The sequence below is a fragment of the Phalacrocorax carbo genome, chromosome 2 (genome assembly GCF_963921805.1).
Source record: "Phalacrocorax carbo chromosome 2, bPhaCar2.1, whole genome shotgun sequence".
Classification (NCBI taxonomy): domain Eukaryota; kingdom Metazoa; phylum Chordata; class Aves; order Suliformes; family Phalacrocoracidae; genus Phalacrocorax; species Phalacrocorax carbo.
Window position 1 is genome coordinate 4,435,786 of NC_087514.1, and position 22,362 is coordinate 4,458,147.

General features: G+C 53.3%; 1 protein-coding gene across 5 annotated transcripts in view; it reads left to right on the top strand.

The window, feature by feature from the left end:
* PTP4A3 (protein tyrosine phosphatase 4A3) overlaps window positions 1-21,677 on the top strand; it is a 48,957-nt gene extending 27,280 nt beyond the window's left edge. For 3 of the 5 annotated variants that reach the window (XM_064442006.1, XM_064442009.1, XM_064442008.1), the window contains exons 2-6: window positions 9,069-9,859; window positions 11,262-11,354; window positions 15,550-15,680; window positions 16,333-16,407; window positions 16,890-21,677. In XM_064442006.1, the coding sequence (XP_064298076.1) occupies window positions 9,755-9,859; window positions 11,262-11,354; window positions 15,550-15,680; window positions 16,333-16,407; window positions 16,890-17,007 (522 nt within the window). In that variant the 5' untranslated portion in view covers window positions 9,069-9,754 and the 3' untranslated portion in view covers window positions 17,008-21,677. Of the gene's footprint in view, window positions 1-2,042; window positions 2,113-2,878; window positions 2,982-9,068; window positions 9,860-11,261; window positions 11,355-15,549; window positions 15,681-16,332; window positions 16,408-16,889 lie in introns of those variants that run through there. The other 2 variants (XM_064442010.1, XM_064442007.1) reach the window with 2 other exon arrangements.
* Window positions 21,678-22,362: the final 685 nt, after the last annotated feature.

A 22,362-nucleotide genomic window follows, 5' to 3' on the forward strand; every position in this document is an offset into this window, starting at 1 on the left:
CCAACCCAGGTGCAGGACCTTCTGTTTGGCCTTGTTGAACTTCTTAAATTTCTCATGGTCTCACTCCTCAAGCCTGTCAAGGTCCCTCTGGGTGGCATTCGTTCCTTCAAGCTTATCAACTGCACCACTTTGTTGGTTGTCGTCTGCAGACTTGCTGAGGGTACACTCACTCCCACTGTCTATGCCATTAATAAAGATATTTAACAGCGCCGGTCCCAATACGGACCCCTGACCAACGCTACTTGTTACTGATCTCCATTTGGACATTGGTCTGCAGCTCTTTGGTGTGGCCATCCAGCCAATTCCTTATCCATAAACAATTCATCCATCAATCCCATCTCTCTCCAAGTCCCCAGTGGCTGCTGATTCCTGAGCTGGAGGAAGAGCTGCAGCTGCATCCTTGCCTTTTTATGTCCCTGTGAGCCCAGCCGCAAGATGCATTTCCAGGGAGCTTTGAGCTTCAGGAGCTCCCCACTTTGCAGGCCCTGAGCAGCCCAAGCTCTGCACTGGCTTAATTGTCTTCCTCTAAAGCAATGCTCGATCCTCCCTTCTCCTCCTCCTGCCAGTTTGGTCCCCCCATCTCCCATGTTGACAAGGTGTAAGTCAGGCTGAGGACAAGAGGCAATGCTTTACACGCTAGGCAGGCTCTGTTCAGCAAGTGGAGACACCAATGTCCCGCCAGCAAGAATGGCTGCAACTTTTGGCATTTCACCCCTTTGATCTGAAAGAAAACCACCTTTATTTGCTCTGCAAGCTCTTGTGGGCCGGGGACACCTCATGGTGCCCGCCAGCACAGCGTCCCTTGGCGCTGGGTTTTTGCGCAAGAGCGGCAGTGGCTCAGACCAAAGAATTTTGTCCTTGTTGCTGGCAGTGGCAGAGGGTACAGGATCAGGCCATGCCCATAGTCATGCATCCAAAACTGGCAGCTCACAGGTACCCGCTTTTACCCCTAGAGCTTTGCCAGCGTGTTGCCTTTGCAGAGCAGTGGTCCTGCAGCGAGCAGGGGTCTGCCGTCGCTTTTTGCTCGAGCTAAGGAGGTTTCTGGAAGGGGTTTGCGGGGAAAACCTTCTTTGCAGGACCTGGGCTTGATGGGGTAAGCCAGGAGTGTGGTGTGCCAGGGGTCTGCAGCATGCTCCCGTGCAGGAGCAGGACATTTTCCCATCTCCCTTCACTTGTGCCACAGCTTTCAATGATCCCTTTTCCCCCAGCATTTCTCTATATTATTAGTAGCCCTGGCAGGGGGCACTTGTTACCTGCATGCGACATTTCTGTCCCATCCCACTGGGAAGGGTAAAGCCTGGAATGGGTGGTTTCTGCTGGGAGGTGGCAGTGGTCAAGGCTGGTGAGGACGAGGAGGAGCCGTCACAGAGGAGCCACAGCCCTCATGGGCTGGTGGCTGCGTTGAAAAGTGCTTTGGTGCCCACCACGAGGGAGAGGACCAGTGGTGTTGCCATCCCCCAACAGCTTATCACGATGTATGTGACCCTGCATCCATGGGGTGAGATGTTTAGACCCACTACTGGGGGGCAAGGGTGAGATGGTCTGGGAGAACAACCACTGAGAGCATGGAGTCTGGATGGTGGGAGGAGCTAAAAGACCCACAAACCCCATCTAAACTTGGTGCCATTAACTTGGAAGAGCTGCCTTTCTCCAGAGTTTGGCTTCTCTGGTTACTGGCTGTAGCTTAATGCCAGCTGAGAAGACCTTTCCATGGGGCTCATCACAGGCAGAGAATGTTTTCTTCTCTCCTGTGTTGCCATCCCCAGCATGTCGTGGAGCAGGGTGTACTTTCAACACTATCTGCAGGTCGAAATCCACCCGTTGGGTAGATTGAGTCCCCTGGAGCCCCCTTCTTCGTCAACAAACACCCATCAAAGCCACCGCGGCCGGTTGGCATTGGGGGTTGTGCAAGTCATGCCGATGACGCAGAGAAGGCTGCCAGTGCCCTTTGGTCAGGGCTGCGGTTGGCTTGACGAGGAGGTAGGACTGGTTGGCATAGGGACATCTTCACGTCGGGATGCCACCACCAAGCAGGGACATGCGAAATAGCAAGTTCAGGTCCGGTGGAAAACGGGGCAGTTGAAGACCAGAGGCCAAAACACCGGTGCTGGGGTAGGCAGTGGAAAAACTAACTGCAGGCTGCATCTCTCCCAGAAATAGTCTCCCCAGCATGGGCTCAAGCTTTACTTTGAAGGGCAGGCCACAACAGCCCCACCATGCCCTTCCGGGGGGGTTGCTGCTGCCCGTGCTCCTGGTGCTTCCCCATAAGAGGTATCGCTCCCCCGCAGTGTTTTGCCATTCAGGCACCTGCCACGAGTATTAAATTCGCTCAAAATGCTTCAAGAAACCACAAGAAAAGAGAAGCAGATGTTCAGCCACGCTGGAGATTCAGGGTGGGAGCAACACGTGGTGGTGGCAGTTGTTGGGGGGGACCACTGGGGTTGGCTTGTTCCCCCCATGTGTGTTTTGGGGTGAGGGTGCTGCTCTGGGAATTTTTTTTCTTTCCAAGGATGCTCTTGGGCAAGGCAAGAAGCCTGGAAATGCCCCATCAGATGCAGGATTGCTTTTTTCCCCTGATTCCTCTAGCCAAAAGAAATCCCTGAAGGATGGGAGGAAGCTGTCCCCCAGTATCTGGGGTGCCTGACTTCCCTGTGTATGGGGTGCCGGAGCGTGGGGACCAGCCGTCCCCAAACGACCGAGCCTTCCTCCCTCCCAAAAAAACCCTCCAGGGCGCACCCTCTGCAGATTTGGGAGGCAGCCAGCCCAAAGCCTGCTATTACAGTTCCCCATGGAGTTGGCCTCTCTCGCCCCCCCCCCCCCTTTTTTTTCCTCCTTTCCCTTCAAATCCAAGCCAGGAAAAGCCTCTGACGTCAGCACCGCGGCTGCGAGCTCCTCGCGGCTGCTGGGGGAAGGCGGCCGAGGGGATATCCCGGATCATAAAACCAGGATCTCGCTGCGAGTGGGGCCGCCGCCGGCTGCCCGTGAGTTGTCTGCTGCTGGGGACAGGGTGGGAGGGATGGGTAGGGGACTGTGTTCACCTCGGGGGGTCCTTTTCCCCCCCCAGCGCTGAATGTTTCATGCCTTTTTGTGTTTTTCATGAGCTGCTTCTGGTGGCTGAATCTCTTACGGTGCAAGAAGGAGTTAGGTTAAAAAAAAAAAAAGCCATCTATGCACATCTCAAATTCGAGCTGCATGGGATTAAAAACTGAAACTGCAGCTAAAGGGCTGTCCAAGGGGTGCCTGGAGCATCTTGCGTTTCCTCCAGGGCATTTCCCCAGGAGCACTGGGCAGGAGAGGCAGCCCCCGCGCCAGTGTCCATCACAGGCATCCTTGCGTCAGCACGGGGTCCGTGTCCCATTGGGGTTGTGGACCAGCACCAAAGCGGGTGAGAGGGAAAACAACTCCCAAAGGGCTGTTTTAGGCACTTTCCACACTGTGCCTCAGCCTCTCTTCAAAGAAAAAAAGGTGCAAATAAAAGATAAAAAGCAGTCAGTCATGATACTGGGGCCTTCGGTGCATTCCCAGCTTGCACGGTGCTGGGCAGACTGTGCTCTTTTTCTCTGTCTGTCTGGCTCGCTGTCTTATCTTCCCCGTTCCTCCCTCTCTCCTGGTCTCCTGAGTGCCTCCTGCTTGCAAATCTCCACACCAACATCATGCTGGCATTTTCCCTGCTGCCTAAATAATCCTTAAATCTGACTTGAGCTATAAAATCGGGTTGTACAGCTCTTTTCTGCAAATTTACCTGTGAGCCAATGTTTACCACGTGCTGAAAGGGATGTGAAGGAAGATGCATGACCTGGTTTATCTCGCAGGTGTGTTTTGGTGGGCTGCTGAGAGCACCCCATCGCTCTCCCTCTGCACCTGTGCAAGTTTAATCTTCCTTGCTGTTTTGCTCAAGAAAACATCCTCTGCAGCAAAAGAAGCAAACAAAAAAATAACCCCTTGGAGGAAGAACCCTGTGACACTTCCCTGGCAGACGGTGCCGGGCGCTGCTCTGCTCCTGGCAGCAGATACTCTGCAGCCGCCACCGCCTCCCCATGGTACCCAGCACGGCTTTTCCGGGACATCCCTGTCTGCTCTTTCCAGTTCTGCACCTGGAGCAGGATGTGCCCGTGGCTGCTTATGCCTCTGCCCCCAGACACCAGCTCCTGTGGGGTGTTTTGTTTCCATCGCTCTCCTCCCGGACCTTTCCTGTTTCCTTCTGCACGGATGCAGCCAGAGGAAATCTCAGCACATTGGCTTTCCTCTGGCCAGGTTCCGGCTGCAGTCACGGGCTGGGGACGGCACTGTGGCTCTCTGCATCCTGGGACCTATCCTCCCTGGCGGTGGTGGTGGTGGTGGTGCCAATGGTGGCAGTGGTGGTCTGCTTGTGCTAGTGGCAGTGGTGACAGTGGTGGCAGTGATGGCAGTGGCGGTGCTGCTCATCCCGGTAGCAGTGGTGGTAGCGGCGTTGCTGGTTGTGCTGGTGGCAGCGGTGTTGCTGGTTGTGCTGGTGGGTCTTCTCGTGCATGCAACCTAGCCTCGTAGACCTGCTCACTGCAGTCACAACATGGCAGTAGTAGATATGTGCAGAACTCCTACATGGGAATAACTGGGACTACTCAGAAACTTACATTCAGTTTTCAGGGTGATGGAAATGCTCGTTGCAAAGTGAGATTGGGAGCAGGGAGAGTAGGACGTGGTCAGCCATGAGGGGAAAGGGCCAGTCGGTGTCTTGCTATATGGGCTGAAACCAGGAGAGAGGTTGAGCAAATGTAACACAGATGGGTGTTTTTTTAGATTTTTCTGAAGGTGAACTTTGAACGCGAGATGTGCTCACTCAGGAGATAGCTATATTTATATACGGGTAAGATACATATTGTTTGGGTGAGTAAGAGCCTTTGTTCCAAGTCCCGCTGCTAAAGCCCACGTGGAGCGACAGTTTGGCTCTGCAAAGCTTCCTTTTCCTTTGCTTGGGGAGTTGCTGCGCTTAGGAAAAACTGACTTCACCAGCTGCATCCCGCTAGCCTGAGTACCAGCGGCAGACCCATCGGGTCTGGCATCTGCTCACCCATCCAGCCAAGCCCTTTCACTAACTGCAGCGAAGGAGACCTGCCCTTCAGTTTGCATCGATGTGTTGGAAGGCAGAGCAGCCCCACCCCCGCCGTTGCAGGGTCTGTCCCTGGACGGCTGGGACGAGGCCACGGTATGTGTAATAGAGCCACCATGCTGCAAAGGAATAATTAGGAGAGCCCCCAGATCCCCTCTATTTTGGGGTGACAGTCCTCGTCCCCTGGAGCAGCATCCTCAATTGCCACGCCAGACTGTGTTTGCCCTGGATCTTCACTGGGCTCTTGACTGCAAAACTTCTTGGGGAAAACCAGAAATTTCCACAGTCATGGTGAAAAATATCACCGTGGCTCACACAGTACGTGTGTCTTTTGGTGGCTTTGCAAGGAAGAAACCCACCATATCACATCATTCCAGCTGGAAGATAGATGCTTGTAGAAATCCAAAGGCAAATGTCACTGCTGAGGCTTTGGGATGAGCTTGCAGATGTTGGGGTGGCAGCAATGGGCACATTGTGGGGAGGTGGCTGCCATCCCTCCCCAGCCTTGGGCATGGCAGGGGCACAGTGGCAGCAGGGTACCCAGCTCCTCCAGTCATCCGTGCTGGATTTCCTTCGTTGGGCTTCACCCCAAAGGATTTGAGCCTGAAAGGCCAGTGCTGCCCCACTGAGCATCCTCACCCAGGGCTTGCTTACTCCATACTCACATGCTTCATCCGAATCCAGATCCTCTGTAGCGCTCGAGTCAGAAGGATATTTATTCACATGGAAGGTTATTAATATTAGCTGAAATACCCTTTTCTACATTATTCTGTCATGCTTAATATGGTGATCAGCATCGCAGCCTGCAGAGCTGGGGATGATTTGCGATTGAATATCCATTAGGGATTTATGGGCTTTGGGGCCGAATTGCCAGGATGTGCAATTGCCAAAATACTTGAAATGCTTCCACTGGAGAGGAGACCTTGTGGGAAAGGAGCACTCGCTGTTCTCGTACGCAGGCGGGTCCCAGTTAACCTCCGTTACTGGCAGCAAGCACGCCCAAGCCAATAAAAAATTATATGGTATCCAGAGCGCCGATGGAGCATGAACCGTGTGTCAGATGACGATGGGGAGCAAGCTACCGCTCCCGGAGTGCGATGCTGGCACTGGTACTTGCAGTGGCTCCCAGTCCCATGGGGTTGCTCAGCGGGTGGGTTTAGTCCGGGACACAATTAAACATGGGCATGGTTTGTATTAACACAACCCTGCAGCCGGTTAAAACAGGATATGAGGTTGTTTGGAGGGGAAAAGGTTCTTTTGTTGCTTTTCCTTGTGCAGTGCAAGCACCTCTCATGCTAGTGTATCAAGCCCAAAGGGGCAGAAGGCAAGATGTCGTCAAACACAGTGGAAGCTGAAAGAGCCAAGAGTGAAAGGCATTAAAAGGTAAAGCAGAAGATCCACAGGACCTTTGCTTCAGAGAAACTGGGTTTGCAAGGGGATGATTTGGGGCAATACCTGCTATCCAGCAGCTCTTCCCTTTGAACGGGCATCTGTGGCTGCCCATCCCTCCCCCCTCCCATCCCTTTGGAGGGTTTTAACCTCTTTTTTTCCCTTGAAGCTAATGGAGAAGGAAGGAAAAAGCTTGCCAAGGGGGTTGCCAGCAGGTTTTTCTCGGGAAACGTTCACTTGCTGGGTTGCTGGTTCTTTTTGTGGCCACAACAGCCCACAGCTCAATGGCTGGATCTGTAGAAGCCAAAACCAGCTCAAAGTTACCCTCCAGAAATACCATTTCCTACCCAGCCATGGTGAGCTCATCTCAGGGGGGAGCAGACCCCACAAGAAAAGTGATGGGTGGGAACATCACTGGAAAAGCACAGCGAGCCGCAGGGGGAGAGCAGGTCTCCCATCCCATCTTGCAGAACCATCACAAGCTTTGAGCAAAGATCCTGGCTGCCATGGTCCAGTTGGGGAGGGTAAGCTGCCCCAGGGGTGTCAGTGTCACCTGGGGGCTGAGCTGCTCTTAGTCAGACCTAAAATGCTGCTGGGAGGCAGCTCCCACCTCTTTCCCATCCCTCAGCCAAGCTTCCAGCCTCCATCAGCTGCTAAAATCTGATTTTCTTAATGGGGACTGGAAAACGCTCCCTACTGTATCCTACTCGTCCCCTGCAACCCAGGCAGGGTTTGAACTTTGCAGAGTATCCGTGCAGGGCAGATCATTATTGTTCTTTAGCACCTTTGAAAAAAAAATGCAAAACAATACACCCTAACTGAAGGAGCCCATGGCTCAATGCTGCTCGGCCACAAGTCACCATCAAAACACAGAGCTGGTTCTGTCCCATCTCCTCCTGGTTTGGGGTAGCATTACCCGATTTTTTTACAGGCAAAAAAAAAAAAAAAAGAGTCAAGAGTGATGGAACGTGATTAACAAGGGGGTTTAGGGCAACTCAGGGGGGTGGGGATATACAAGGGTCTGCAGAGGAGCTGGGGAGGGCTCAGTGCTGAAAACCCCTTCAGTTTTGTCCCTTTCCCAGCTCCTAGCCCCCTCTAAGCTCCTTTCCAAAATCCCGGCTGTAAAAACATGGGCGCGGAGATGTGCTGTGTGCCAGGCCAGCGCCAGGGCTCGCACATGCTTCCAGTAGTAAATAATTAGTGCCTTGGCAGCGGGAAAGTCCACAATTTTCGCAGCCAAGCTGGGCATGTTTAGGAGAGCAGCCCCACCTCCCCTTACCACCTCGCCTGGCTTTTTTTCCCTTTTCTGCTTGATTTTTTGGTATTTGTTCTTTTTGCTATATGATTTTTCTCATTCCTAGAGATCGCTGGCAAAGCAGGAGCTGGCGAGTGGGCTGTAAATGGTGCTCAGGCACGGAGGAGCCCAGTGACAGCACCCAAACAGTGTGATGAGCTAGGCAGTCCTCAGCACGCCTCCCTGCTCCCACCTTGTCGTGTTGCTTGGGGATAAAACAACCTGGAGGGGAAAGTTTCTGGACGCTGGGGAGGAGAGACGAGGGGGTGCATGCCAGCCTGACTCAGGTTACTTATGTGCTTATGGTCTATTTTGAGGCTCTGGCCATGCGGCGCTAAGCAGCCGCTGACCCAGGGAGGGGACGAACGAGCTTCAAAACAAGAGCCCGGCAGATAACAACGCAGGGAAGTGCTGGGCTTCCCTTGTCTCCAAGCAGGGCTGACAGCACCCTCGCCTCCCCCGCAGGCCCATCTTCTCTTGAGTTTTGGCATTTCCACAGTGGGAACTGATTTTTAATTCTTCCCATTGCCATGCTTGAAGGTAAAGATGCCCCAGGTTGCGAGGCCAGGGTACTTTATAGGGAGCGATGCACTGACAGCGATGGGGATGCGGATAAGCGAGCAGGGGGACGCAACCATCACCAGTTTCGGTGAAACCGCTTGCCCACAACCCCCTCCTTCACTCCCCCGCTCCCCAAGAAAGCTCATTTGCAGGCGGCTTAGTTGACCTAAGAGCATTAGAGGTGCATTTGGTGGACATTAGCTGCTCGAGCAGCGCCGGGAGCATGTGGCCAATTAGTGGCAGCGGTGGCTGGTTTCGGGCAGAGCGCTGCATTCGGGGTGGAAATATTTGCCATGCTGCCCCATGCGTTTCAGGGATGCAAAGGTGAGGTCTGGGGGGGATGTGGTGGGTGCATGGTGGGGTCAGCTCACCTGGCTCAGGTGTGTAAATATACCAGCCAGGTGCTGGTGTTGGGTGGTGTGAGAGCAAGCTCCTTCCATGCCATGCGCTTTTCCCTTTTGCTGCAGGGGGAGTGTGTGTGTCCCCTCCACTTTCCAGTGGCATTTCAGCTTTTCAGACAATTTTTCAGCTTTTTCTTTACATACAGCCTCCCTTTCTAATCTGCTGTGTCCTGCAAAGATGAGCACGGTATGGGATGCTCACACAGGATGCAGTGGGTGCTGGTGCGTTCAGGGGCACCATGTCCCCGACCTCGCACCAGCCAGGAGCTTCCCTAGAGCCAGCCTGGGGCGGACAACACCCTCACCACTGTGTTTTCCTTTCCCTTCCCTGCAGCCTCGCTCTCCGCCAGGATTTATGGAGGTGCTGAGGAGCAGCTCTGAGCCCTGCAGCCCCCAGCAGCCCACCCCGTGAAGCAGCGCCCGGCCGCCTCACCTCATCTCGCCCGACATCCCAACCCTCCGACTCAACCATTCAAGGCTCCTGTGCATGGATCGCCCCAGCGAGGGACCGCTGCCAGACGCCGCCGACGCCGCCCCGTAGGCTCCCGGCCCCCCGTGCCGCCCCCAAGTACTCCACATACCCCGATGGGGTAACGTGACGGGGGTCACCCTCCCGCCACCGCCACCCCCCATATGCAGAGGCCTTTCTAGAGCGCCAGGGAGCACGCGGCACCGGAGGCGGAAGCCACTCGCCGTCGCACACACACCGAGGAAGCCAACACTACAGCAAAGGGATTTTTTTTTTTTTTATTATTATTATTATTATTATCATTAATATTATTTTTCCCATCTGGATTTTTCCCCCCGGGGGCTTGCGGTGTGTCAAGGAAGCCGGCGCGCTCCCAGGAGCTGGGATTATTTGCACAACATCTGTATATTGAGTTCTCGATCCTGTTTTAGTTTTATTTTTTAAGCGCAGAGGGGTTGTTGGTTTTCTTTTTTTTCCCCTCCACGCCACACTTTTCTCGGATTTTTTCCCTCACTGCCATCAGCACCACCTCACCCTCCTCCCACCCTACCATGGCCCGGATGAACCGCCCTGCGCCGGTGGAAGTCTGCTACAAAAACATGAGGTTCCTGATCACCCACAACCCCACCAATGCCACTCTCAGCACCTTCTTGGAGGTAAGGAGGGGAGGCTGGAAGAGGGGGACTAGGGCCCAGCTGCGTGTTTTGGGGCTGAAAGCCAATGTTAAGATGCAACAGGGATCAGTCCTGTGTAGGATGAGGCTGCGGCACATCCCCTTTAGTACCACGGCCCCCACTGGCATCCTGGGGCCGTGGGTCCAATCACCGCCAGCTTTTTGGGGTAGGATGTTTTGGAGGACCCCAAGTGTGGTGTTTGGGCATGGCAGAGACAGACCACAGTTTCCCTGTTCCTGTTGCATCCCCTGCCAACTTCACGTCCATCATGTCAAGGGGCTTTCCAGTGACACACGTGGATGTATGCAACCTCCCCTGCATCTTCCAGCACCTCAATAAGGGCTTTTCATCCCAAATGTCCCAGCATCTTTCCAGTGCCCGGAGTGTGCTGGGCAGTGCACGAGGAGCTGGAGAGCTCAGTGTTGCCTGAGCCAGCGATGGTGCCCTGCCTGGGAGCACGGCCTCTGGCACTGGCAGCAGCCAGCCGTTGGGGAGGATTAACGGATGCACGTCTGCAGTCCAGGGTGAAAGGCTTTGACTTACTCTTTTTATCAGTACCTGGGGAAAAGGCAACATCCTGCAAGTTCAGTCGAGCCAGCACAAGCAGCTTCTGCTTACAAGGAGGTGTTTTGCGTTTGTGGGGGGACCTAGGGTTGCGCATGAGCCTGGCACAAGGTTTTTGCCTTAGACCTGAACCACCTTGAGGTCTGATGGCAGAGGCATCCTCTGAGCTCGAGGAAAATGCACACCTGAAGTAACAAGTATGAGTGCCACCGGCTCGGAGAGCCGCAGGAAGACGGTCGGGATTTGGGGATGGCCGCCCCATACCCTGCGCGCTGCACACAAGGCGATGGGGATGGCACAGTGGGAAGGGGAGAAATTCCCCTTTCCTCCAGCTTCTCATATTTTTGGCTGAGCTGCCACGTGTGCAGGGGTTTGCTGTGGTCTGGCGAGCGCACGTGGGGAAGGAAGGAGATGGAGCATTGAAGGGGACAATGTCAGGTGGTGCCCAGTGGGGCTGGTATGCCGGCGCATAATCCAGGGGCAATCCATGTGGCAGGCAGTAAGACATGCTGGAAACAGCCCAAGTCTCACGCCCAAGCCTGCAGCGCATCAGAGTGATGACGGGATACGGCAATGAGGTCAAGAAGGGGCCCCTGAGCAATCTGCAGGGTGCTGAGCGTGCTCAGTGGGGTGCGCTACGACCCCCCCCAGCCGCCTCTGCCTTTCTGCAGTGGGAGCTGCAACCTCACTGGGCACAAATAATTTCTCCTTTGGGGAATTTGCCCCCATGTTGTCATAGCAGGGCTCAGATGTGTTGGGGTTACCAGATGGTGCGACTGGCAGGGATTTTTCAGACCCGTCCTTCTCCTTCCCTCCCCAGGACCTGAAGAAGTACGGTGCCACCACGGTGGTGCGAGTGTGCGAAGTGACCTATGACAAGACCCCCCTGGAGAAGGATGGCATCACCGTCATGGTAGGTGGGCGGTGGGATGGGCACTGGCGGGGCTGCCCATCCTCCCTGCTTAAATATCCCCATCCCTGGGGTCTGCTAAACACCGCATGTTTCAAGTAGACTGAATCAGCACCGCGCTTGCCCAGGAGCAGGGTCTGAAGCCCAACTTCATCCTCAGGGCGAGGCAGGCGAGCTCCCCGCTCCCTGGGCTGAGATGGGGCTGGTGCTTTAAAAAAAGAAAGCACTGCCCACGCACCCGAAACTGTGACTCATACAGTTGAGTCGGCAGCTGCCTTCCCTGCCTGTCGCTTGGGCTTTAAAGCATCCAGGGATGAGAGTGCTTGATCCCACATGGAAGATGTGCATGGTTCCTATTACCCGCGGCATTATCTTATCCGGTGGGGGGGAGGGTTTTGCGGGATTTTTGCTGTTCCAGCAGCCGGCTGGTGCAGCTCTGGGGGATGAGAGGGAGCAGGCAGCATGCAGGAAAAGGCAAAGAGGCAGAGCAGGCAGCTGCCTGGGCTGCATCTTGGCTGATAAGTAATTGGAGATGATGTCAGGCATGATTGCCCTGCCAGGGAGTTCAGCTCCAGCTGGAAAGTGAGGCTCTGCTCGTTATTTAGGAAAGGGTTTGGAAGGGCCTCATGTCTCCTGGGGTGGTCCTCTGTGTGTAGGTCCTCCCTATATAGCTCTTTCGGTATAGTGTATACCCTATAGAGAGAGAAAGCTATATCCTCGATCCTCTGGGATTTAGGTAGATAATAGATCCTAAATCTCTCTAGATGAAAATCCTCCAGATGCAGATCTCACTAGATATAGATGCTGTATCTCTATAGGATGTATCTTATAGAGCAAGATAGCTCTATCCTACATGTAGGATCTGTATGTAGGAGGTCATCTCTGCTCTCTTACAGACCAAATTCTGCCTTTTACCCTGTTTCTGGCTGGAGTCCTTCAGTCTGAGTTTCTATATCTAAGATATACATATCTTTCTACATATCTTATATAGAGAGATGTCTATATCTAGCATATGTTTTATATAGGGAGATATCTATCTCCTAGATAGAGAAACTATGCAAGATACTATATAGTTTCTATATATAAGATGTAGGTTTCTATAACTATATAGAAACTACATAAGATATATAGAGCAATATCTATATCCTATGTATCTATGGGTAGATATATCCAGGCTGATACAGGCATCTCTTTCTATATCTCTCTCTATATATACCCATATCAAACATATAAAATAGAATCACAGAATGGTTTAGGTTGGAAGGGACCTTTAGAAGTCATCCAGTCCAACCCCCCTGCAGTGAGCAGGGACATCCTCAACTAGATCAGGTTGCTCAGAGCCCCGTCCAACCTGACCTGGAATGTGTCTAAGGATGGGGCATCGACCACCTCTATGGGCAACCTGGGCCAGTGTTTCACCACCCTCATAGTAAAAAATTTCTTCCTTAGATCTAGTATATATATAGAGAGAGAGACTATGTCTATATATCCTACCCCCTTCCTTGGGGTATAGGCACAAGCAGGTCAAGGCCTGACTCTGGTGCGGTGTGCCTAGGCACTGGCATCTGCAGCCACAGTGCCCATGGTGGTTCCATCCCGGATGCACTCCCTGCTGGGTTTGGGATGCCTCTTCTGCTTTCGGCTCCTCCACATGTCCGGGGATCCTGGGCAATCCCTAAAGCTGACAGCAACTTCCGAGTCGTGTTGGACACAGGTGTCCCATGCGTGGACGTCTGCTTGGAGGCCACATCCACTGGTGGCTCCCCTGTTGCCGATCCTCCTGGCCATGCTGCCTGGGCAGCACCTGGTGCTTCAGCAGCTCTGCCAGCAGGTCGGAGATGGGGCAGAAATCCCACGGGGAAATCAGCATGTTTCACTGTAGGAAGGTTTATGGTGCAGGATGGATGTACTGTACTGGGTATACCCATACGGTTTAATATCTTCATCAGTGATGTAGACAGTGGGATTGTGTGCACCCTGAACAAGTTTGTGAAAGCACCAGGCTGAGTGGTGCAGTTGATACACTTGAGGGAAGGGATGCCAACCAGAGGGACCTTGGCAGGCTTGAGGAGTGAGACCATGAGAACCTTATTAAGTTCAGCAAGGCCAAGTGCAAGGTCCTGCACCTGGGCTGGGGCAATTCCCAGTATCAGTACAGACTTGGTGATGAATAGGTACAGAGAAGCCCTGTGGAGAAGGACATGGGGATACTGGTGGATAAAAAATCAGACATTAGCTGGCAATGTGCGCTCACAGCCAAGAAAGCCAATCGTATCCTAGGCTGCATCCAAAGAAGCGTGGCCAACAGGTCAAGGGAGGTGATTCTCCCCCTCTACCCCGCTCTCATGAGATCCCACCTCGAGTACTGCATCCAGCTCTGGGGTCCCCAGTACAAGAGAGACATGGACCTGGTGGAGCTGGTCCAGAGGAGGGCCATGAAGATAGTTGGAGGGTCGAAACACCTGTCCTATGAAGAAAGCCTGAGAGAGTTAGTGTTGGAGAAGCCTAGAGAAGAGAAACCTTGGGGGAGACCTTATTGTGGCCTTTCAATATAAAAAAAGGGGCTTATAAGAAAGGTGGAGAAAGACTTTTTACCCAGGCCTGTAGTGGTAGGACATGGGGTAATGGATTTAAACTGAAAGATTTTAACTGAAACTTTAGATTGGACATAAAGAAGATTTCTTTTTTACAATGAGGGTGATGAGACATCAGACCAGATTGTCCAGAGACGTGTGGATGCCCCGTCATTGGAAGTGTTCAAGGTCAGGCTGGTCGGGCCTTTGAGCAACCTGATCTAGTCAAAGATGTCCCTGCCCAGGGCAAGGAGGTTGGAACTAGATGATCTTTGAAGGTCTCTTCCAACCCAAACCATTCTATAATTCGATGATTTTGTGATACGGTGTGTCATCCCGGTGTGAGCCCAGTGACCTGCGCTCATGGTTGAAGCAGTGCTTTCCAGGTGCCGCAGGGAGGAGATGATCTTGTAGGACAGGCATGGGCTGTGCAAGGTGGGCTGGCTCAAGGATTAGGGCACCCTGAAGCCCAGCACGCTCCTTTCCTAGCAAAGCCACACTGAAATCACATTAGGGATTCAAAGACTTAAGTGAAGTTCAGCAGCTTCTTTTGCCATCTCACACCAAGGATGACTCCAGCACAGCAGCTTAGTGACTCACTCCTCAAACGTGAGGATTACAGCCCCATGCTTCCCACTCACCAGGGATCGCCGTGCCATGTCACCTCCAAGCAATGCTCCCCTGCCCGTCCTCCTCTCCCACTGCTGCGTAGCCAGCGGCCACATTCCTCCTACCAAATCCATTTTGGGAGAGAATTCCCCATTTTGGGAAAGACATACAGCGTCAACTGGCTACCAGTGCCCATGAGGAAAGACCATCCTTTCCCCAAACTGCTGCAGCTGTCACAGGCAAGGGTGAGTGACACTTTCCCCCATAGCAGAGCCCAGGACCAGGGGGTGCTTAATGCAGCACCCATTTCATCACCGAGCTCTGATGTTGAGTCCATGCAGCTTGAGGATGAGGGTCAGAAGAAGATGGGCGCTTTGGTGGGTTTTTTGGTCACTCGAGAGCCTTTCCTGAAGGACACTATTTAAATGGCCCCATTTTCAGGGGTCTTCCTCCCACCCTTCAGCTCTCTCTAGGTCTGTGTTAGGGGGTCCCCAGAGCATCCTTTCAAGGCCATGTGTTCACTTTCACTCCCATGTGTTGCAGCAAGCTGCATTTCAGCGCCGCGTCAGGCCCTGAGCTTTCAGCCATCTCCAAGCCACCTTTGTAGACTCCCTACAAAGGGGCTTTGCGCTCCCAAGTGCTGGACTTAGATGGGAGCTGGTGGGGGGAAGGATGGGGCTTGTGGCTCCTCAGAGCTCAGCATGATTTGGGAGGAGGCAGGTGATTGCCGCCATGGTCCACAGAGGCAGGAGGACATGGGGACCATGTTGCAGGTCCTGTAGGTGCTCTGAAAGCTGAACCTGTCCATTAGGAGATTGGAGGACCCCAGACCTAGACTCCTATGGCTGCTACGTCCCCATGGAGCTGCGCTGCGAGCCCATTGCCAGTACAGGCATCCTCCTCCCCTCTGTTGAGGTCCAAAACACCTTCGCCCTGAGTAAAAAGCCATCCCCTGTGTTTTTTCCCGTGGTCTGACAGTGTTTCTCTCTTCTCCCAACCTTGCCCCCGCCTTGCAGGACTGGCCATTCGATGATGGAGCACCTCCTCCAAGCAAGATAGTGGAAGATTGGCTCAACTTGCTGAAGACCAAGTTCTGCGAAGACCCTGGCTGCTGTGTGGCCGTGCACTGCGTGGCTGGCTTGGGGCGGTAAGTCAGAGCCCGGCACTCAGGCTGCCACCCAACCCGGGAAGAGGGAAGAGGGAAAACCATGGCTGCTGTACTCCTTCCACCTTAGAGCAGGGGTTTTGCATGTAGAGGAGACCTTAGGGGGAATAGGCATTGACAGGGGGGTGGTGCTGCCTGAGCTCCTCCTTGCGCCTCTCATGGCCAAATCCTAGGCACCAGGGAGGACCCAGGTTGCCTGGTGCTGTCCTGCCAGTGCCCTATGGCAATTTTGCTTTTGCTAAGGGCTCGTCATGGAAATATTGCAAAATGCTTCCCGGGCAGCCACTGCGTTTCAAGAGCCACTGTGTTTTGCTGCTTCCCTTGCTGCAGGTCAGGTTTTGCATGTGTATTTACGCTCACTTTTCCTATAGTTTTGCCTCCAAAATCCTTGTGCTCATTAGAAGAGCAGCAAACAGCCGCCAGCCCCGTCCTGGGGGTTTTATCTCTAAAATCAGCCATTCCTTGGGGCAGCACTTGCAGCCAAATGGCAAGAAATCGCACACTAAAAGCTGGCACTGGATTGCCCACAATGCCATCATTACAGCCCTGCAAGATGTCCCCCCGCCCCTAGGGTGGGATGTCAGCCTCTGAGCCACCTGGCTGGGGAGTGACCACCGCTGCCATTGCCTTTCAGTGCTCCTGTCCTCGTCGCGCTGGCCTTGATCGAAAGTGGGATGAAATACGAAGACGCCATCCAGTTCATCCGACAGTAAGTCGAGTGGTGTTTTGGTGTCGAGGGAAAAAGAAGCCCTTTCCTGAGGGAACAGAGAGATCTGGCGTGTTTTGGGGTTTTTTGGGACACCGGGGTTGCTTTTCTCTCCTTTTGGCATGGAAGAAAAGAGGGGGCCAGCACCAAGCACCCCGTGCCTTTGCATTAGGGCCGCAGGAGGCCAGGGAGGCATCTGGAAGCATCCCTGGGGTGGGGTTGGCAGGTGACCTGCTTTGAGCAGCCTCCCCATGTGTTTCTTTCCTGGCCCTCCGTGCCCTAAGATTCTCAGGGTGGATGAGCAAGAAAAGCTCCTGGGGTTGGTGCCTGGCTCCATCCCGGGAGGATGCATGAGGCTGCAACCTCCAAAATCCCTTCCTGCTCTAGGCGGGGGGGTTTCAGCATCACACAGGGGTGGGTTTGAGGTGGGGGTGGTCTTCTCCTGCCACAGTGCTGACGGTGCCGGCCCATCTCTGTCCCCACAGGAAGCGCAGAGGAGCCATCAACAGCAAGCAGCTGACGTACTTGGAAAAATACCGACCAAAGCAGAGACTCCGATTTAAGGACCCTCATAACCACAAGAACAAATGCTGCATCATGTAACCTCAATGACCTCTTGCCAAAATCCGTGCACACAGACACCCGGGCACTCACACGCATCCCACCCCCTCACCTCCTCGCCCAGCCCCCCTGCACCCCACGCACTACCCCACTGACAGGGCTGGGTTGGGGGGGACATGGAGCACCACCGACATGTTCCAGCACCCACAGCACAGTCGTCTTGCTGGACCCCTGAAAAAGGCTGCTGTCTCCAGCTCCAGCCCCGAAGAGGGAAGGCAGCGCTGCCCTTTGACTCTTGGCATTAACAGGCAATGAGCTCACATGATGGTTCTTCATCGCCTTCCTCTTCCTCCCTTTCCCCTCCCATTGCACTGAGGGGGATGCGCGGATGGTTTGGGGTGATGCAGGCAGGGCTGTGCCAGCTGAGAAGGGATGGGGAGCAGGAGGGCCGGAGCATCCCCAGCAAAACCGTTTCCCACCTCTTCCCTATAAATAAGGGCTGCAGCAGCAGGGATGGAGGTGGGGATGGTGCAGTGACCTCGAGGGGAAGATGGTGATAGCAGGGAGAGGTGAAGGGGGCTCATAGCTTGGTGCTGGCCTTGTGGCCACAGGAAGGGCTGAGGTAAGACCCCCAGCACCATTCCCTTTCTCCTGGCTCCTCTGCCACTTCGTCTCCCTGTTGCCTTGATGCCAGTCAGGATACTGCAGATGGGGCTTGTTGGGTGCTTGCTGCAGTGAAGGCAGAGGTGCTGGGAAGTGGGAACCGTGGAGGGCCTTTGAGGCACCCAGCTTTGCCAGGGTGCAGGGTCAGCACTGGGTCCCCCAAAGTGTGGGGTGCTCTTATTTATAGCTTCCAAATTCAATGCACAGAGTGGTGGGTTCTCTCCTATCATGTCCCCATCACCAAGCTGCGGCACAAACCCCAAATCTGGCTGCAGTGCCCTGGGGATGCAACGCGTATCTGTCCTTTACTGCTGCGTTTGCTGTCCAAGGGGCTGGGCCGCAGCTTCCCTGCGGGATTTCGGGTGCTCCTGGCAGGAGCACATCACCAAGTTTTGCACCTGCCTTTCCCACACCCGGTGGCTTCTGTAACCCAAAACCCCCGGCACGTGCCCTGGTGGAGTGGACTCAGAGCTGCCCCTGAGCCAGGACATTAAACATCTCTCTACTTTCTGCCTTTGAACGTTTGCAGCAGCTGGAGCAGTGGGCATGTAGGGGGCGTGGGGATGTTTTTTCTTTTGACGAGGATAAGAAGAAATTTGCTAATTAAACAAAAAAAAAAACACTTCTAAAAAAACCTGTTTGTCTTCCGCACGTCCTCTAGCCTTTGTTTCTCCCATCGCTGCCTGGTGGAGCTAGGGAGGTGACCCATGGCCCCCCAGACTGATCCCCGGCACCAGGTCACAGCCAGCTGCCATTCACTGTCACCAGGGCATATGTGTGGCCCAAGGGATGCTCCAGGTATCCTTTGGGCTTGCTGCTGCTCACCCCCTCAGCTGCAGAGGATCACAGATGTTGGGGCAAGGAGGGCTAGTCATCCAGCATCTTGTGGTTTCAGGCTGCGCAAGTTGAGATACCTTCGGTGCCCTGTGTTGGGTTTCTCCAAAGGTTTGTGTGCCTTCCAAAACATAGTATCCAGAGACACTTGCTTCAGAGGGTTCATATCTTGGGATAAGCAGTGAGGAAGGCTAGTTAGACACTGGGTTCCTGCAGAAGAGTAGAGGATGGCTTCGTGCCACCACATGTGGGTAGAGGAGCTCGCAGCCGTTTCCAGCACCACTCATAATAGGAGCCAGCCCCACCACATGGCAGAGACAGCCATCCCATGGGATGGGTCATGGTGCCGAGTGAGGTGGAGACCCTCCATGCACAGCCCCGGAGCTGTTATACCACACACCTCGGGCCTGTCTAAGGCCCCACATTGTAGGACAACCCTTGATCCCTTGAGTTTCTCCTGCCCCATTCCAGGTTGTTGGTTCCTATGTCTTGTGTGGAAGGTGGCAGTGGTTGAAGGGTCTGCATTGGTTGGGAAGAGTGAAAAACTGGGCTGCTAAAAAGGCCTGATCCTGTATTGCAGCAGTCCTGCTGAGTGGGTCACCATCCTCTTTCTGCCCTGTTGTGTCCTCCTGCTGCTAATATAGGTGCTGCTTCTTCCCCAGGGGCAGTAGGAGGTGGCTTGGCATTGTGACAGGGACAGCCCCAATCCCTCTTAACCAGGACACCTCATGGTCTCATGTGCTCCCCAGTCACAGCAGGCTGTGCCATGACTTGTGAAGAGTTTAGGATAAAGCGGTGAGAACCATTGCTTTGCAGGCTTGGAGATGTTTCTGTCCTGGCAAGAGGAGGAGAAATGTTTTCCTCGCCGATGCTCGTGGGAACATTGCATGGCAGATTGCCCAGGGCAAGCGGTCCAGGTTTTCAGCCATGATGCTGTCAAGCTGGGGTGAGGATGGGGACAGGGGCTTGAATTCAGCCTCCTTTGGCCACAGGAACTCCTCACCTCCTCCATGCAGTGTTTGATAGTGGAAGTGCTCAGTGCTGAGCTCTGATGAAAGTACACTCAAATCTCAGCTTGGTGGGCTTGTTGGGGGGAACACAGCTGGGGGACAGGCTTTGCAGTCCTCCTTTGCTTTATGTAGCATCAGCCCAACCACCTTAAAAATAGAGAGCTTCTAGGGTAAGAACAGTCCTTGACCTGGTACAATCCATGTGGCCAAATCGTGAGCACCTCTGACTGGTAGAGTGGCATCTTGATACTCCAGTTTTTGAGTCACCACCAAAAAAACCCCAAAACCATGCCAATTGTACTAAATTTTTTATTTTTTTAATGGATGTCTACCCTTTATCCTGGAACTGGCTGTCACCTCCCATGTGCTGCTCCATGGACAGGACACCTTGGCAGCCCAGGAGCTGCCATCCTTGCATGGAGAGCCTGAACCCACTCCAAGGTTTCTCTGGGTTGGACTGCCAAATATTTGGGATTTTTTTGATGTGGACTTGGGCTCCTACCTCTGAGGTACCAGCTCCCCAGTGTTTCAGCCTAGAGAGGGTCACAGAAGCGTAATGGGCTGGGGAAATTGTGGGGTCTTCCAACCAGGTTTTGTGTTAGGAATCTCAAAGAAGAGCCCAGTTCCCTCACAAAAATCTTGGGACAGTTGGGGAACAGGGAAAGTTGGAGCTCAGTAGACACATAGCCCAGAGCGAGGCCTAAGTGGCCAAGGGCTCATGCTTTGGGCTGGTTTCGAGGTCTCCTCATATGCTAATCCTTGTTCTGCCTCATGCCAAGATGTTGAAAGGAAAGCCTTAAAAATCTGATGTATTTGCTGATTCTGTAATTGCTCCAGTTGTCTCCACTGGGTCTTGGCAGATGCCATTGGGAACAGACACCGCCATGGCTTTGGCTATAAACCAACCACCTTATCCTGCCCTTTTCTGCAGAAGCAAAGGCACAGGCTGGGTTTTATACCTCCTCACTCCTATGCACCTCCCTCACCCCCTCTATGGAAACGCACCATCTTTCCATAGTTTGCAGGGAGAGGGCTCCAAACCAGTAACAAGAGCTTTGGAGACCCAATGGATGGCAAAGCAGAGATGCCCTAACTCAAACCAAGAGCTTATAGGCTTTGCCCAGGAATCAGTCATGGCCGAACCTCACATGGGGGAATAAATCTGAGCAAGAAGTCGTAGTCCCCTCACTGGTGGCACACATGTGCCCTTATCTGCATTTTGGTTATAAGGCTCGTGTGTCCCTTCCGTTCTCTATGTTTGCCAGTTGGATGGAGTGCGTGGTGGGAGCAGCGGTGGGAAGGAAGGTAACGAGGCTGTCACAAATGGCCAGCTCTATTTAAGAAAGGTCTGGTGACACGTATTTAAAGACTTCACATTTGTAAATTCATATTAGAATTTTGCAATAAGGCTGACACTGTGGTGCTCGGACTGAGAAATTCAGATGAGGAGGTTTATGAGTAACAGATTTCCCGAGGAAGCAGAGAGTTTTGCTCTATCTACAATAGAACAAGTCGTTTTCTTTTTTTTTTTTTTTATTGGGTTTGTTTGGTTTTTATTAGTCCCAGTGGGAAAGCGCACAGGGAGATTCGTGACTTCCATGCAGTTTCCAGGGTCTTATATCGTATTTGCTTCCAGCAGGGCTGGGTAGGTGCAGTTTGGCGGGTGGATTTGGATGGGATACTGTCTGGTGGGAGAAAAATGTGGCTGGTTTCTTTGCGCAGTGGGGGGTCACGGGCCAGCTGCGGTCCCGCTTGCAGGCTCTGGCAGACATTCCCGGGGAGGGGGGCATTTCGCCGTGCTAGGCTTCCCTTTAGATGACGATCTCCCAATGAACTCTAGACTTCCCTGCTGTTTCTTTCTGTGCAACAAAGAACTACATATTTTCCTTTTTAACTCCGTGGGCAATCGTAGTAGTATTTAGATTAAGCCCAGATGACTTTTTTTTTTTTTGTCTGAGCCATAGCTAAATTATTATACCCAATGCTTTTTGTATCAGATGGCATCACTTTGAATATGCAGATGAGGTATAGGATCTTGACACTTTATAACCTTTTTAAAAAGAAACTTGTCTGTTTACTTATGATTTGTGTAAAAAGGAAAAAAAATGTATGCCTTTCAGTATCACTTTTTTTTTTTTTTTGAGTTTTATGAAATTACGGTGGTTTCACTCCAGCAGCGAAATAAAAAGCATTCACTGTTTTGTACATCCCTGTGTGCTGCAGTGTTGCTAATGGGGGAGTTATCAATATGGGGGAGGCGAAGGCAGAGCTGAACTCTAGCCAAGGGACAGTGAAGGAATGCATGGCAGGGCTGTCGGGGTCCTGCTGCTTCCCCTTGGCTGGAGTCCTCAGCCCTCTCCCGTCCCATCCCAAATGTGTCCCAGCTACATTCCGCACTCATGCCCCTCGGTTATTTCCCTCCTTTCATCCCATTCCTCTTTCCTGAGAGCTCCCAGGACATACAACAGAGGTGGCTGGGAAAGAGTTGGACCTACTGCAGTTAGATGACAGGCTGCAGCCAAATTAGATAAAGTAGAGCCCAGGGCAGAGAGAATTGATTTGCCCAGTGCCAAGGCAGGTGCAAGGGGTACACCCAAGGCTCCAGGCATTCACATAAAGCCCTTTTCCCCATGAGCTGCTCTCTGTCCCATCCAGCATAGTCACTGCATGGTCCATCTCCAGCCCTTCCTTAGCAAAACATCATACAGGTCTTCAGCAGTGATTGCCAGGCCAGGCAGCCCCCACTTCCAGCATCCCCCCAGCAGAGCCACCATGATCACAGCAGGGTCTGGAGCCAGCACCTTGCCAGAGAGAGTCCAACCATCACCACAGCATTTACTCCCAGTCCAAGAAAGCACTCCTCCAGAGGAGGATCTGGCAGCAGGGAGAT